Raw genomic sequence first — 12481 nt, 5'->3', positions numbered from 1 at the left:
GACCGTGTCATGTCAGAATTATGATGTTCTTATGACAATCTTATGATGCCGCTGTCAAATAAAGTGTTACCTATTAACCCAAATAAATCAACAAATAAGCCGCACTGGACTATAAGCCGCAGGATTCAAAATGAGGGAAAAAAGTAGCGGCTTATAGTCCTAAAATTAGGGTATATATATATATACACAGTATATATACACTATATATATATATATATATATATATATATATGAAATCTGCTTAAGCGTCATATACGTCAATATATTCTGAAGTTAATGCCTGTAAAAAAAATTTTAAAAAATAAAAAAAAAAACGAACAATTTATTACGTTGTGTTTTTTTTCATGTTGATTTTGCAACGCAAAATTTGGGAATACAAGTTTAAAAAAAAAAATAAAAAAATAATTAAAAAAAAAATGTTTTACAAGTTAATTGTTTTTATTTTACAGGGAATATTTAAAACTTAACTTCTTTTGGCACTATTCCATCTCCATATATTCTCTGTCATTGAAAACGAGACCGTGCATTACGCATAATTTCGAAAGTCTCCCCCGAACAGTGCGTGGGTTGTCGGTCGAACCTCCTCCCTCTTTTCTCCGATTGCGAATGAGCCATGCCCAGTTAGATAAATCACTCCCACACTCAGCTAACCTGCACACTGGGGCCGCGCACTGCAGAGGGGCAGACGCCGATTTCTCGAGCACCAGGGAATCCACATTCCGACTCTGGTGAAATTTAAGTGTAACATTTAAAAGCATGTCCCGTCAAAGCGTAGCTGCCAGGGTGCTGGTTGCTCTGTGCATCGGGACGGCGGTGCACTGCATGCCCAAGGGGAACCACAAGAACCGAAGACAGGCGCAGCAGCATCATGTCCCCTCGGTGTCTCAAGGTAAACTTTTGAGTTCTTTCACATATTAATTTACTTGTGACGTTTGAACATACCGGGTAACTTTATTTATTATCCTCATATAAACTAGATTTGTCCTTGTTGCGTTTTCATCAAGAATTAAAAGTTAAAAATGAGAAAATGATGAGTGACTGAGATGTGAACAAAGCAACTGGTGGTCGAGCAGAGTAAAAGTGGGAAAGTAGTACTTGTCGCTGCAGCAAATGATTTATAGCCGGGCTTGAGGGTCCTTTTGAAGTGAAGTTAACACATATGGGGTCAACTTCACAGGCAAGGGGAGTCTTACCTGACAATAATGTTTTTCATTTAAATTGATAAATATTTTTGTTTGCCACACATGATTTATTACTGCGTCTGGGAGTCCTTTTGAAGTGACGTTAACACCTCAGGTCAAATTCACAGATGTGGGGGAGCCTTATGTAACAATAGAAACTAAATTTCAGTGCACAGAGATAGTTTGTTTTTTTTCTCCACTTTTAAATGGAACCTCGGACTTAGACTTGTAGGCTCTAATAAACCACACTTGTTCTCTTCTACTAAAATACTGTGTGTTATAATAAACACATAAAATATTGCCATTGATTTAAAAAGCTGCAATATTTAGTACACGTTTTGACCTATGGAGGGCGCCATGTTTTACGTACAGTGGACGCTCAAGGTGATGACATAGATTGTCACTGTCACTCGACGAATACTTGCAGGCAGTTCTTAATTTGTAAATTATAAGGTGTCGGAACACAAAGTACATATGACAGTGCAGGGATGAAGAGACGGGCACAGGTCCCAGAACATATGCAGAAAATGATCCTGAAAACAACACGCAAATGCCCACTTGTCATGCTGTGGGACTTACAAGCCTCAATTTCAGAGAATATCCATGGTATAAATGTTTTGACAATTTACAATTATTTACCTATATACCCTGCACAGCACAGGCAATTGCCCACATAACCACAGGTGGGATTAAGAGTAACATACAGTCTAACTTATAAAACATTAAAAAAAAATCAGATATATTACAATAAATGACACCAACCCATTCTTTTGCAACTTGCTCCCCAGATGCCGCAAATTTGCAACGTTTTTTTTTTCTGTATGTCAGGGGCGTGATTTGTTGGTCCAGCTTTTCAGTGCATCAACAAATTTCCGACGCTTTCAAATCATGTTAAATTTTTATAAACAACATGCAATTCTTGGGTTTTGTTCTATAGATGAATTTATGCATATTATTATTTCATTTCATACTGTAATGTCCGTAGCTATGCACGGTCCCATTAAGAGACGCTGGGACTGCAGAGCTGTGAGGTAGTAGGAAGCGAAGGGAAGACAGGCGAGAAGCAAAAGTTAGCGGTCGAATGTGGCGGCTGTCCGCGGTTATTTTGTTTATTGTTTTCTTATTGTTGCCACAACAAAGTGGAGAAAGCCATCAACAACTCCTCTCCTTCTTTCCCCTCATTCGGGGCTATTACAATACAGTACATTTTTTAAAAACTTTTTTATATTATTATTATTTTCTATACACGAGAGGTGCCGGATCTGCCCAAATAAGTCCCGGAACACAGGGAGGCCAAAATCAAGAGGGGCTGGATCTTGTTCCGGCAGGATCCGGCACAAATTAACCCCTGCTACCAGGTCACTGCAATTCCTTTTACGTGAGACGTCCAACAATGGCGCTCATCGACTAAAAGCTGAGAGTACTTACTATTTGTGTTTTTATTGAATCTTTTATTACCTTTTCATTGCCTCAAAATACTTTTTGCATGTGTTTCCCTCTCATACTTTTAAGCATTGTGTTGTGGTAGCTTTAAAGCAGATTGTTGATGTGTAGACCCCATTAGTCACGTAGCATATTTAAACCACCCTTATTTGATATTACTACGTTTAAGTGTTTTCTTAAGGCATCATTAGTATGTTCTGTCTGTATGCATCTAAATAAAACAAGCTGAAAGTGCACGGTCTTACTTTGGGTGTCAAATTCACCTATTGTAGCACATTTTGGCAGAACACCGTTTTATAACCCCTATTCTCGTCTCATCTCATCCCGTCTTACCTGTTCATTTTGCTTTTACGGCTCGTTTTGTGAAATATCGACAGTGCTGTCATGCTCATTAATGTTCCTCTCGGGTTCAAATTGAAAGGGCTGAACAGATGACATGTTTCTGCTGGTAGAGTCATACTCTGGAAGCCTGGCAGCGTAACCATGTGACATCATCGCCCTGTGACGTCAAGAACAATGGCGACCTACTAGTTAACTAATTTTACAAATTGTATAAAAACATCAAGAGGGGTTTGAATATCGAATTATTTTAACTCATAATAACGTTTATCTTTGAAGATCTACTTGTCTTTCTGTCCATGGATCCCTTTAAAATAGAGCATCAGTTATGGCGTTTGTGATTATGCATCCATTTAGTATATACACTCACATGTTATAGACCAAGAGGGAATTTTCCCTTTTCTGCTTATTACTTCCAGCTTGTCACAACCTCCCCGCAATGATTTACCTGCTTTCTTCTCGTGTACTTCCAGATGGCTGCATAGAGAACGGTCATTTCTACAACATTAATGACCAATGGGAGCGGCAGTATTTGGGCAGCACTCTGGTGTGCACTTGCAACGGAGTGGCCGGAATTAAGTGTGTAAGCAAACCTGAAGGTGAGTTTGCGTGTGTGTGCCTGCTGTGTTATTTTATCAGTTAGTCTGTCTTTATTTATCCCTCTGTCTGAGACAAAACAAACACACATTCTCCTCTTGTGCCCCCCCTTACAGCTGAGGAAAGGTGCTATGATAAGATCAACCAGCAATACTACACTGTGGGAGAAACGTATGAGAGACCCAAGGATAGCATGATTTGGGATTGTACGTGTATAGGATCTGGCAGGGGAAAAATCAGCTGCACCATCGCAAGTAAGTTGGAATCTTTCCACAGGAAGTGCTGCATTTAAGTGTTCACACCTGCAGAGCACACATCCAGGCTTGCTCAAGAAATTTTAGCATCGTAACTGATTTATACAATGTGTGAAACCCAACAGAGACTAAAAGAAAATAGGGAGTTATGTGCTTAAAACTTCACAATCTTATATGTTGCATAGGTTAACATGTCCCATGCTGTGTGAAAAGATTGGGAAAGGGAAAAAAAACAATCTTAACTAAGAGTTGAACCGATTAATCGATTAATCAATTATAATTTTCTGCATGAATGTTTGAAGCTTGAAGTCGATTAATTGCGTCCTATTAAAAAATGCTTTATGAAACAGCAAAACGTTGGGCGACGGTCTTTATGACAGGTCCCATGGGGTCTTAAAAGTCTTGAATTGACAGATTTTGATAAAATGTCTTTAAAAAAGAATTTAACTTTGCTTGGATGGTCTGAAACCTCTTGATTTTTTTTTTAATCGTGCTGCATTGCGTGAAAATCTGTCAGGAATTGTCAGACATTCTAGGACTTACTGATTTTTTGGTATACATTTTTGCTCAAAATGGTTTTAAAAAGTCTTGAAATTCACTTGATGAACACTGCATGAATTCAGTTATGAATCAACCTAGTAAAACTAAAAAATACTTCAGTAGCACCATCACGACCAGCATTAAAATAAAGCCGTAAACTTAAAAAATAAAATACGTTTATTTCCTAAAAGACTCCAGTTATCACCTGTGTATAGTACAAACATTGACGCAAATAAACAAAACTACACCTAAATAATGATTGAATTAAAACATATTGCACATAAAATTTCAATACAAATTGTATCTCAATAAAAGCTTAAAAACACATTTTAAGAACAAAATGCTATTAAGTCTTACTAAAATGTTAAATACAACTGAACTGCGCTTGTTTCGCATCCCACTAAAGGGAACCGGCATACAACCAGTTGAGAAATATTGCTAAACACAATCCTGAGAGTATGAAAATTTGTTAGTTTTCAATCTGCGCTAGTCATAAATACCTGAATTCATCCTAGCAGGGACGAGCTACGCCTAGCGAAGCTCAATTTTCATCGCCATACATCCAAAAATGCTCATACAAAAACTGTGTGTGAACTAGAACTAATCACATCTCAACACATCCCTTGATTCTATTCACACGGGAGTGAAAATCCTAAAGTTTAACCGAATCGCTGATACATATGTGTCCACCCTGCTTAACAATTTCCTGGTGTGCCAGACTGATGCCAGTAAACTGCTAATCTTCATTTTCTCCTTGCATTTGTCTCCCAATTGTGCTGCCGTACAGCTGCCGGCACTTAGCCGTGTGGTTAAATAATGGGAGAAATGTCTCGTCTTTCCTTTTTTTGTGGAAGTGACACACATGCATTCATCCGCCCCCCTGTCTAACTAGATCGCTGTCACGAAGATGGGGCTTCGTATAAGATAGGAGACACCTGGAGGCGACCTCATGAGACAGGAGGCTACATGCTCGAGTGCGTCTGTCTCGGTAACGGCAAGGGAGAATGGACCTGTAAGCCTGTCGGTGAGTCACACATACTCTTAAATACTGTTTATGACTAACTATATATCAAGAACCTAGTGAGTGATGAGTTATTTTTTGCTCACTCTGTACAGGTAAAGGTGTCCAGACATGAGCATTAAATAGTTTATTTTTCTGAATTGATTAGGGGAGTGACAGTACAGTGATCCCTCGTTTTTTGTGGTTAATGGGGACCAGAACCCGCTGCGGGAAGTGAAAAACCGCGAAGAAGCACCCCCCACCCCCATATATTTTTTTTTCTGTGTTCAATCTATTTATTCAGATTTAGCATTGGGATGAGATACATATAAGATATGTTTTTCACTTTTTTCCCCACAAAGTTTAATAATAAAAAAAAAAATATATGCACAGTATATACATAGACTTCATAATGTATTGACATGACACATTCCCCATTCACTGCGTCACGCAGGGGGCCGTCGCACACTCCGCTTCATTTATTAGCAGTCGGTCACATGCAGCGATCTAACGCCGGATTTAGGTTGAACAAGTATGAAAACTGTACTGCATACAAGCAGGAAGGATTGTCTCAGGAGTGATTTGTTCGAGGAATCAAGGTAATAATTATATTTTTCATACCACGTTACGGCATTTGCATTATACTTCGCAATATTTACGTACAATAAATGGTACCGGCACGTTTTTTTTTTTTTTGTTTTAACCAAGAATCGAGATTCTTTTACATCCACATCTATAAAAGATTCGGGGATTTAAGCATTTATTCACAATAATTTTCAACAGAAAAAGCTCTTTGTTTACGTATGGCGGCCGCTAATTTCCTTACTGACTAGCTTCATAGTTCGCAATATTTACGTAAAATAAATGCTACCTGCACGTTTTTTTTGCTTTTAACCAAGAATCGAGAATGTTTACGCCCATATATTAAAAAAAAAAAAACAGGGATTTAAGCATTTATTCATAAGGATTTTCAACGGAAAAAGCTCTTTGTTTACTTATGGCTGCTTCTAATTTCCTTACTTACTGGCCTCAAGGTTCGCAATATTTACGTAAAATAAATGCTACCGCCACTTTTTTTTTTTTTTTTTTACTTTTAACCAAGAATCGAGACTATTTTACGTCCACATCTATAAAGAATTCAGGGATTTAAGCATTTACTTCAAGAATTTTCAACGGAAAAAGCTCTTTTTCCGTGTTTCCACTCGGTCAGCTTTGATGGAGATAGGCCCCCTATGTATCAGCCCCGCGCCCCGTCCATATATTATGAAGTCTATAATATATATATGTTTTAATAAATGATTTTTAAGCACTTCAAATGTAATAATTATAAGTTTTAAACATATTACCGTCCCAACAAATTTTTTAAACAGGAATTAAGAGGAAAAATGCTTGTCTTTATTAAATTCTTCATTGAGTGAGTCCACTGAAATCCACTCAAGCTGCTCATTTACACACAATGAGTTGCCACAGCAACTGTTAAACAAGCTAATCGATGATTGACGCATGTGGCGCTTAGTATTTTCGGCTTTCAAGCATCACTGGCAAGATCTGATAATAAGCAATTCCAGTGCACTGCATGACCAAAAAAAGTGGCAGGAGGGAGAGTGAGACTACGTGATAGGATCGGGATAGCTCGTCTGTATTAATAATATGTTTATTTTTTTAATTGGAGAAAAAAATTCTGCGATGGACTAAAGGTGCGAAGTTTGAAGCGCGAAGTAGCGAGGGATCACTGTACATAAAAATGTTGATATTTCACGATACTTTGCATCCCCATAGGTTCTCGATTTGCTTCCAAAAAGAATCTGTATATCGTCCTTGTTAAATCATGGGCTTCCATTGACGGCGACAGACTTCCAATCTATTTAAAGCCAGAGGGCTGCCACCCTCCCAGTTCAAATAGATTGGATGTGTACTAGTGATAAACTAGTGCTAATTCGATAATTGTTGTATCACCATCTTTTGAGTATTGTATCGCAAATCGTATCGTGAGGTTCCAAGGGGTTCCCACCCCTAGAAATTCATATTTTATGATGCCCACTAAGTGTGTTTTTGCATCATCTAGCTGAGCGTTGCTATGACAACTCGGCGGGGACATCCTACGTTGTTGGGGAGACGTGGGAAAAGCCATACCAAGGGTGGATGGTTGTGGACTGCACCTGTCTGGGAGAAGGAAGTGGTCGCATAACATGTACTTCCAGAAGTAAGAGACGCCTCACTTGTGTCATCATGTCTACCTTAACGTATTCAAGTTGGCAGATGTTTTAGAGCAGTTTGACTGGTCTTTGTTGATCTAAAAACACTAAAAAAACAAAAACAAGGAAGTTCAGATAATGATTTGGAAGTGCAATGTAGGTATAATCAAATGAAACGGCAAATACTTTGTTAACCAGGTAAACTTCGGAGACCTTGTTTCAACTAAAATTGTCCAAATTGTTGCAATTTTAGCCTTTTAACAGTAAAACTTTTGTGTTCCTCCATAAAAGCTGACTCATTATCTTTGTTTTGTATGAAAAAAAAAAATCAAATATTTGCGTTTGTTTTGAAAATAATGGGCGACATTTTCAGACAGATATTACAAACCAGTGGATCATAATCAATTTCAAATGTTGTTTTCTTTTTTAATAAATTTAAAACTTTTTTATACACATCTTATTCATTGTTTAGTCATTAGATTATTAAAATAATTGGTTGTTCTTAATTTCTCATTGTGTATAGCTCGATGTGAACGTCAGAATTTGTCTTTTTTCTTTTACATGACGGCTTGTCTATAAAAGATCTATACGCGTCCAATTTACAAAAATCAACTTTTATAACAGTGAATTGGTTATAATGAAGAATTAAATCGGTTCATTTTTAGTTTTATTTTTACTTTCGTTCACGAGTTTGTTTGATTGCGACATTCTCAGAACACTTAATTGATTAATGTTTTTACTCCGTCATCAAACTTGTCTTTGTCTCTTGTCGTTTTGTAAGTGTGTACACAAGCCCTTTTATTAAGTCATGTTGGATTTCTTACTTTCATCAGTAGCAAGCTAGGAAATGTCAGAATGCAAAAAAAAAATTCAATTACTGTTGGTTTACTTCTGGGCCCGTCACATGTATCTAATAACTGCTGCCTTTCAAATACCAGACATCTTGACCTCATCTATACTCGCTGGATTGAAGATTTTGTAAAAAATTGAATCCATCAATCCCTTACAGCTTATTCCCTTCTGGGTCGGCATAATAAATCTGTGACATGAAGATAATTTTTTCGTCTTTTAAGATTGTTCTTACAACTGTCATCTTTTCTAGACCGTTGCAATGACCAGGACACTCTAAGCTCCTACCGAATTGGCGACACGTGGACAAAGACGGACGCCAGAGGCAACTTGCTCCAATGTTTGTGCACCGGGAACGGCCGCGGAGAGTGGAAGTGCGAGAGACATGCCTCACTTCACACTACTGGCCTGGGTGAGAACTGATGATATCCTTATGTTCTTCTTTTCATGTTGAAAGGGTAGAAATCCAAGTGTTGATGAGAGAAAGACATGTCTTGTAACTCATGATCATGACCTCACAAAGAAGAGTGGAAAAAAAACTTAAGAGAGGACAACGTTAAGCAGGAAAAAATGTGCTTCAGGCTGCTGAAAGAAATGCTCTGTGTTCTCTCAACAACTGATTTAAGTTAATATTTAGGATGCCTTCTTGCCCTCTGACCTGATTCCCACGTTCTACTTCAGGCACCGGCTCTCGTGTGATCACTAATATCCAGCCGGCCATCTACCAGCCTGTACCTGTCCCCGAGCTTCCGCAAGAAGGACCCTGTCGCTCTGACTCGGGACTATCCTATTTTGTTGGCCAGCGTTGGTTTAAGAGCCAGGGCACAAAGCAGATGTTGTGTACCTGTTTGGGAAATGGCATCAGCTGTGAAGAGTGGGGTAAGTTTTGTTTTTTATTAGGGGAAAAAAAAAAAAATTCAATTATTCGTCAACTTTTTCTTTCACCTTTCTCTCCGTGATGTACGCATACTCACAGCAAACAAAGAGGGACTTTAACATGGCCACGGCCACCCACAACCCAGTCCATGCTCGGTTTTTAAAATTTTCAACGGTTGTATTTTCACCCAGATGGTCCAGCTCCAGTGTACGGCGGCAACTCAGGAGGTCAGCCATGTGTATTCCCTTTTGTCTACAAAGGCAAGACATATCACGCTTGTACCTCTGATGGACGTGCTGATGGACAGCTTTGGTGTTCCATCTCATCTGACTTTGAGACAGAGCAGAAGTATTCCTTCTGTACAGAAAAGAATGGTGAGCCAGGTTGTCAAACACCCAAAAAGCAACTGAGTATCTGAATATTAATGTTGTCTCCTTTCCTAGTAATGGTGGCAACAAGGGGCGGTAATTCAAATGGTGCTCTATGCCAATTCCCCTACCTTTACAACGGCCGAAACTACACCGACTGTACCGCAGATGGACGCAGGGACGGCATGAAATGGTGCGGCACAACGACAGACTATGACAGAGAACAGCGCTTTGGATTCTGCCCCATGGCTGGTGAGTGAGAATGTAAATTAGGACTGAACGATATTAGAAAAAACTGACATTGTGACTTTTTTCGGGATTGCGATATATTGCGATATTAAAACTAAATGAATTTTCACCATATGACTTTGACTCACTATGACCACGATATATTCATATCCAGGTAGTAAGTACCCTGGTTACAAACGAGTTCTTATCCTACACTGGCGACCTAACACGAATTTCCGCGTGAGTCGGAATCAACCCTTTAACTAAATCTCAAAATAACTATCCCAAAAAGTCCGAAAGTATCATATTTTGTATAATGATGGCGGATACACTGCCCTGTGGTGGCAGCGTTGGGTCTGACTGGACTGTCGTCTTGCATGACTGAGAAGCAGACTCCGACCTCTGACATGGATAACAGATGTGTGTGCATTTGTAATTAAGTTTACAGCGACAGGCGTGAGCGATTTGCTAGGAGAATTATAAATACGTTAGCATTCATAGCATTTAAGCTAGCCGATTTTTGTTAGGCAAATTAGGCTAATTCACCGTAGTGGCCCGAATATAAGATGGTGTTTTTTGCATTGAAATAACACTGAAAAAGAGGGGGTCGTCTTATATTCGCGGTCTAGACATTATACCCATTCACGACGCTAGATGGCGCCAGATATCATTGAAGCGATGTTCTGTCATGACAGATCTCAGCTACTCTCCCCATTCACGACGCTAGATGGCGCCAGATATCATTGAAGCGATGTTCTGTCATGACAGATCTCAGCTACTCTTTTTAGTTTAACCAGTTTGCATTATTTTATTGCAATGTTTTTCCTTATTCAGATTTGTTTCAAGACTACAGTTACAGTTAGACTTCACTTTGATGGTTAATGCAGTTATTGCAATTTTGTTGTTTTATCACAATAGATTGGTTTATTTACATTTCAAAAACCAGAAGCCATTTATTTACGAATGTGATTACACTTTAGTTTACATATTTAAATGTTCAGATATTCAGATTTGTATGAGGCAAAATAACATGCTTTTTCTCTCAAATATATTGTTATAATCATTTGTTTCGGATGTACTGTAATTATTTTCTGTACAAAAATTAATTTGGTGATCAAAAGTCTTTTTTCAAACTTGAGTCTTGAAAAAGAGGGGGTCGTCTTATAATCAGGGCTGTCTTATATTCGGGCCAATACGGTAATTTACTAAATTTACATATTGATCAGACTAGATGGACATGGACGCTTGAACAGCAATTGTTTTGTGTCAAGGGTTTAATTGTTAAAAAAATACATGTCGTTTTGAACATATGTGTGTTACAGTTTTACAAATTGTCAAAAGTGAAGAAAGTAAAAAGCGTCAAAAAGCACAGTTGCTTTTTTTGCTGTCTGTGAAGCTGAACAGGTTCACGTTAGTGAGGAGAGAACACATCATATTCATAAAGTAAAGTAAAAAATAAGATACTGATAAGGTACTGCCTATGCGACAAAAAAAACCCCCCTGAAAGTAACTACTGGAGACCAAATGGCGGACGAGACTCCTGCGTCGTAAAGTCAAAATTGCATAAGTCGAGTACGTCGTAACCCGGGGAATACCTGTATTAGCATTTAATCAAGGGAGTTCATCTGTGAATGATGAAGATTGGTGTATATACTAGTATATAAATGGGATCCATAAAGCCATGTTTCTGCACAACTGCTGCTTTTATGAAGCAAAACAAAAGTTTACCAAAAAAAAACCCCAAACAAAAAAAATCGCATGTCCTGCGGTAGGACTATTGCATAAGCGCACATTCCGATGTTGATGTTCAAACGATATACTGTACAGGCCTAATTTAAATTGGGGAGAAAAAGTTGATCCTTCTGTTTTGGCGGTTAAAGAAAGGCAATGAAAGACATTCAAATGTGTTTACACTGTCAACAAACAAAAAAAAGTTAAAAACATAAAATTAAAAAAATAAAATAAAATATGGTTGCTTGAACTGTAAAAACAGTTCAAAAACAGAAAGACCATAAATCGTGTACTGTCAAATTGACGCGTGTTGTCAATTTGACAGTTTAAGAGAAATGAATTTTAACTTTTTTTTTTTTTTTTTTTAACAGCAAACGCCTGTAAAAAGTATACATGTGAAATCAGTCTGATGGAGGTAGTAAATGCGCGTCAGTCCCAAGGCAGTTGAGAATGCTGACTACTGAGCCGATAGCCCAGTTTAGCTTCAGCTACCAATACACCCTTTAAAGTTGTCAGGGAGTAAGATTTTCCTAACTTTCTACACGCACAACATGTATTTCTACTAGTCTTTAGTAGCTCAGCAGTAAGGATGCTTGACTACCAAGATGATGTTGTGGGTTCAAGTCCTACTTGGAGGAGAGTGAGAAAAGGGATGCAATAATGCCAACATCATCAAGACTGGATTCATATAAATCCCAGGATAGAAAAATGACTATGTTAAAAAGAAATTCCACCCTGAATTTCAGTAAAAATAACTAAACTGGAAAAACATTTTTACTTGTATTTTATGATTTTCCCTTTTTTCCCCACCGTAAAATTCTGACAGCTACCTGTATTTTACTGTAAATTTATTTTATTATTATAATTCTTTTTGCAGTG

At 38.1% G+C, this 12481-nt stretch overlaps 1 protein-coding gene across 1 annotated transcript in view; it reads left to right on the top strand.

The window, feature by feature from the left end:
* Positions 1-651: 651 nt before the first annotated feature.
* fn1a (fibronectin 1a) overlaps positions 652-12481 on the top strand; it is a 62474-nt gene continuing 50644 nt past the window's right edge. The window contains exons 1-9 of the mRNA XM_057852695.1: positions 652-889; positions 3437-3562; positions 3677-3814; positions 5247-5378; positions 7420-7557; positions 8652-8810; positions 9080-9277; positions 9467-9649; positions 9719-9895. Coding sequence (XP_057708678.1) covers positions 757-889; positions 3437-3562; positions 3677-3814; positions 5247-5378; positions 7420-7557; positions 8652-8810; positions 9080-9277; positions 9467-9649; positions 9719-9895 — 1384 coding nt within the window. The 5' untranslated portion in view covers positions 652-756. The remainder of the gene's footprint in view (positions 890-3436; positions 3563-3676; positions 3815-5246; positions 5379-7419; positions 7558-8651; positions 8811-9079; positions 9278-9466; positions 9650-9718; positions 9896-12481) is intronic.

The sequence above is a fragment of the Corythoichthys intestinalis genome, chromosome 12 (genome assembly GCF_030265065.1).
Source record: "Corythoichthys intestinalis isolate RoL2023-P3 chromosome 12, ASM3026506v1, whole genome shotgun sequence".
Lineage (NCBI taxonomy): Eukaryota > Metazoa > Chordata > Actinopteri > Syngnathiformes > Syngnathidae > Corythoichthys > Corythoichthys intestinalis.
The sequence above is the reverse complement of the archived record's forward strand: the minus strand, read 5'-3'. Positions and strand labels throughout refer to the sequence as shown.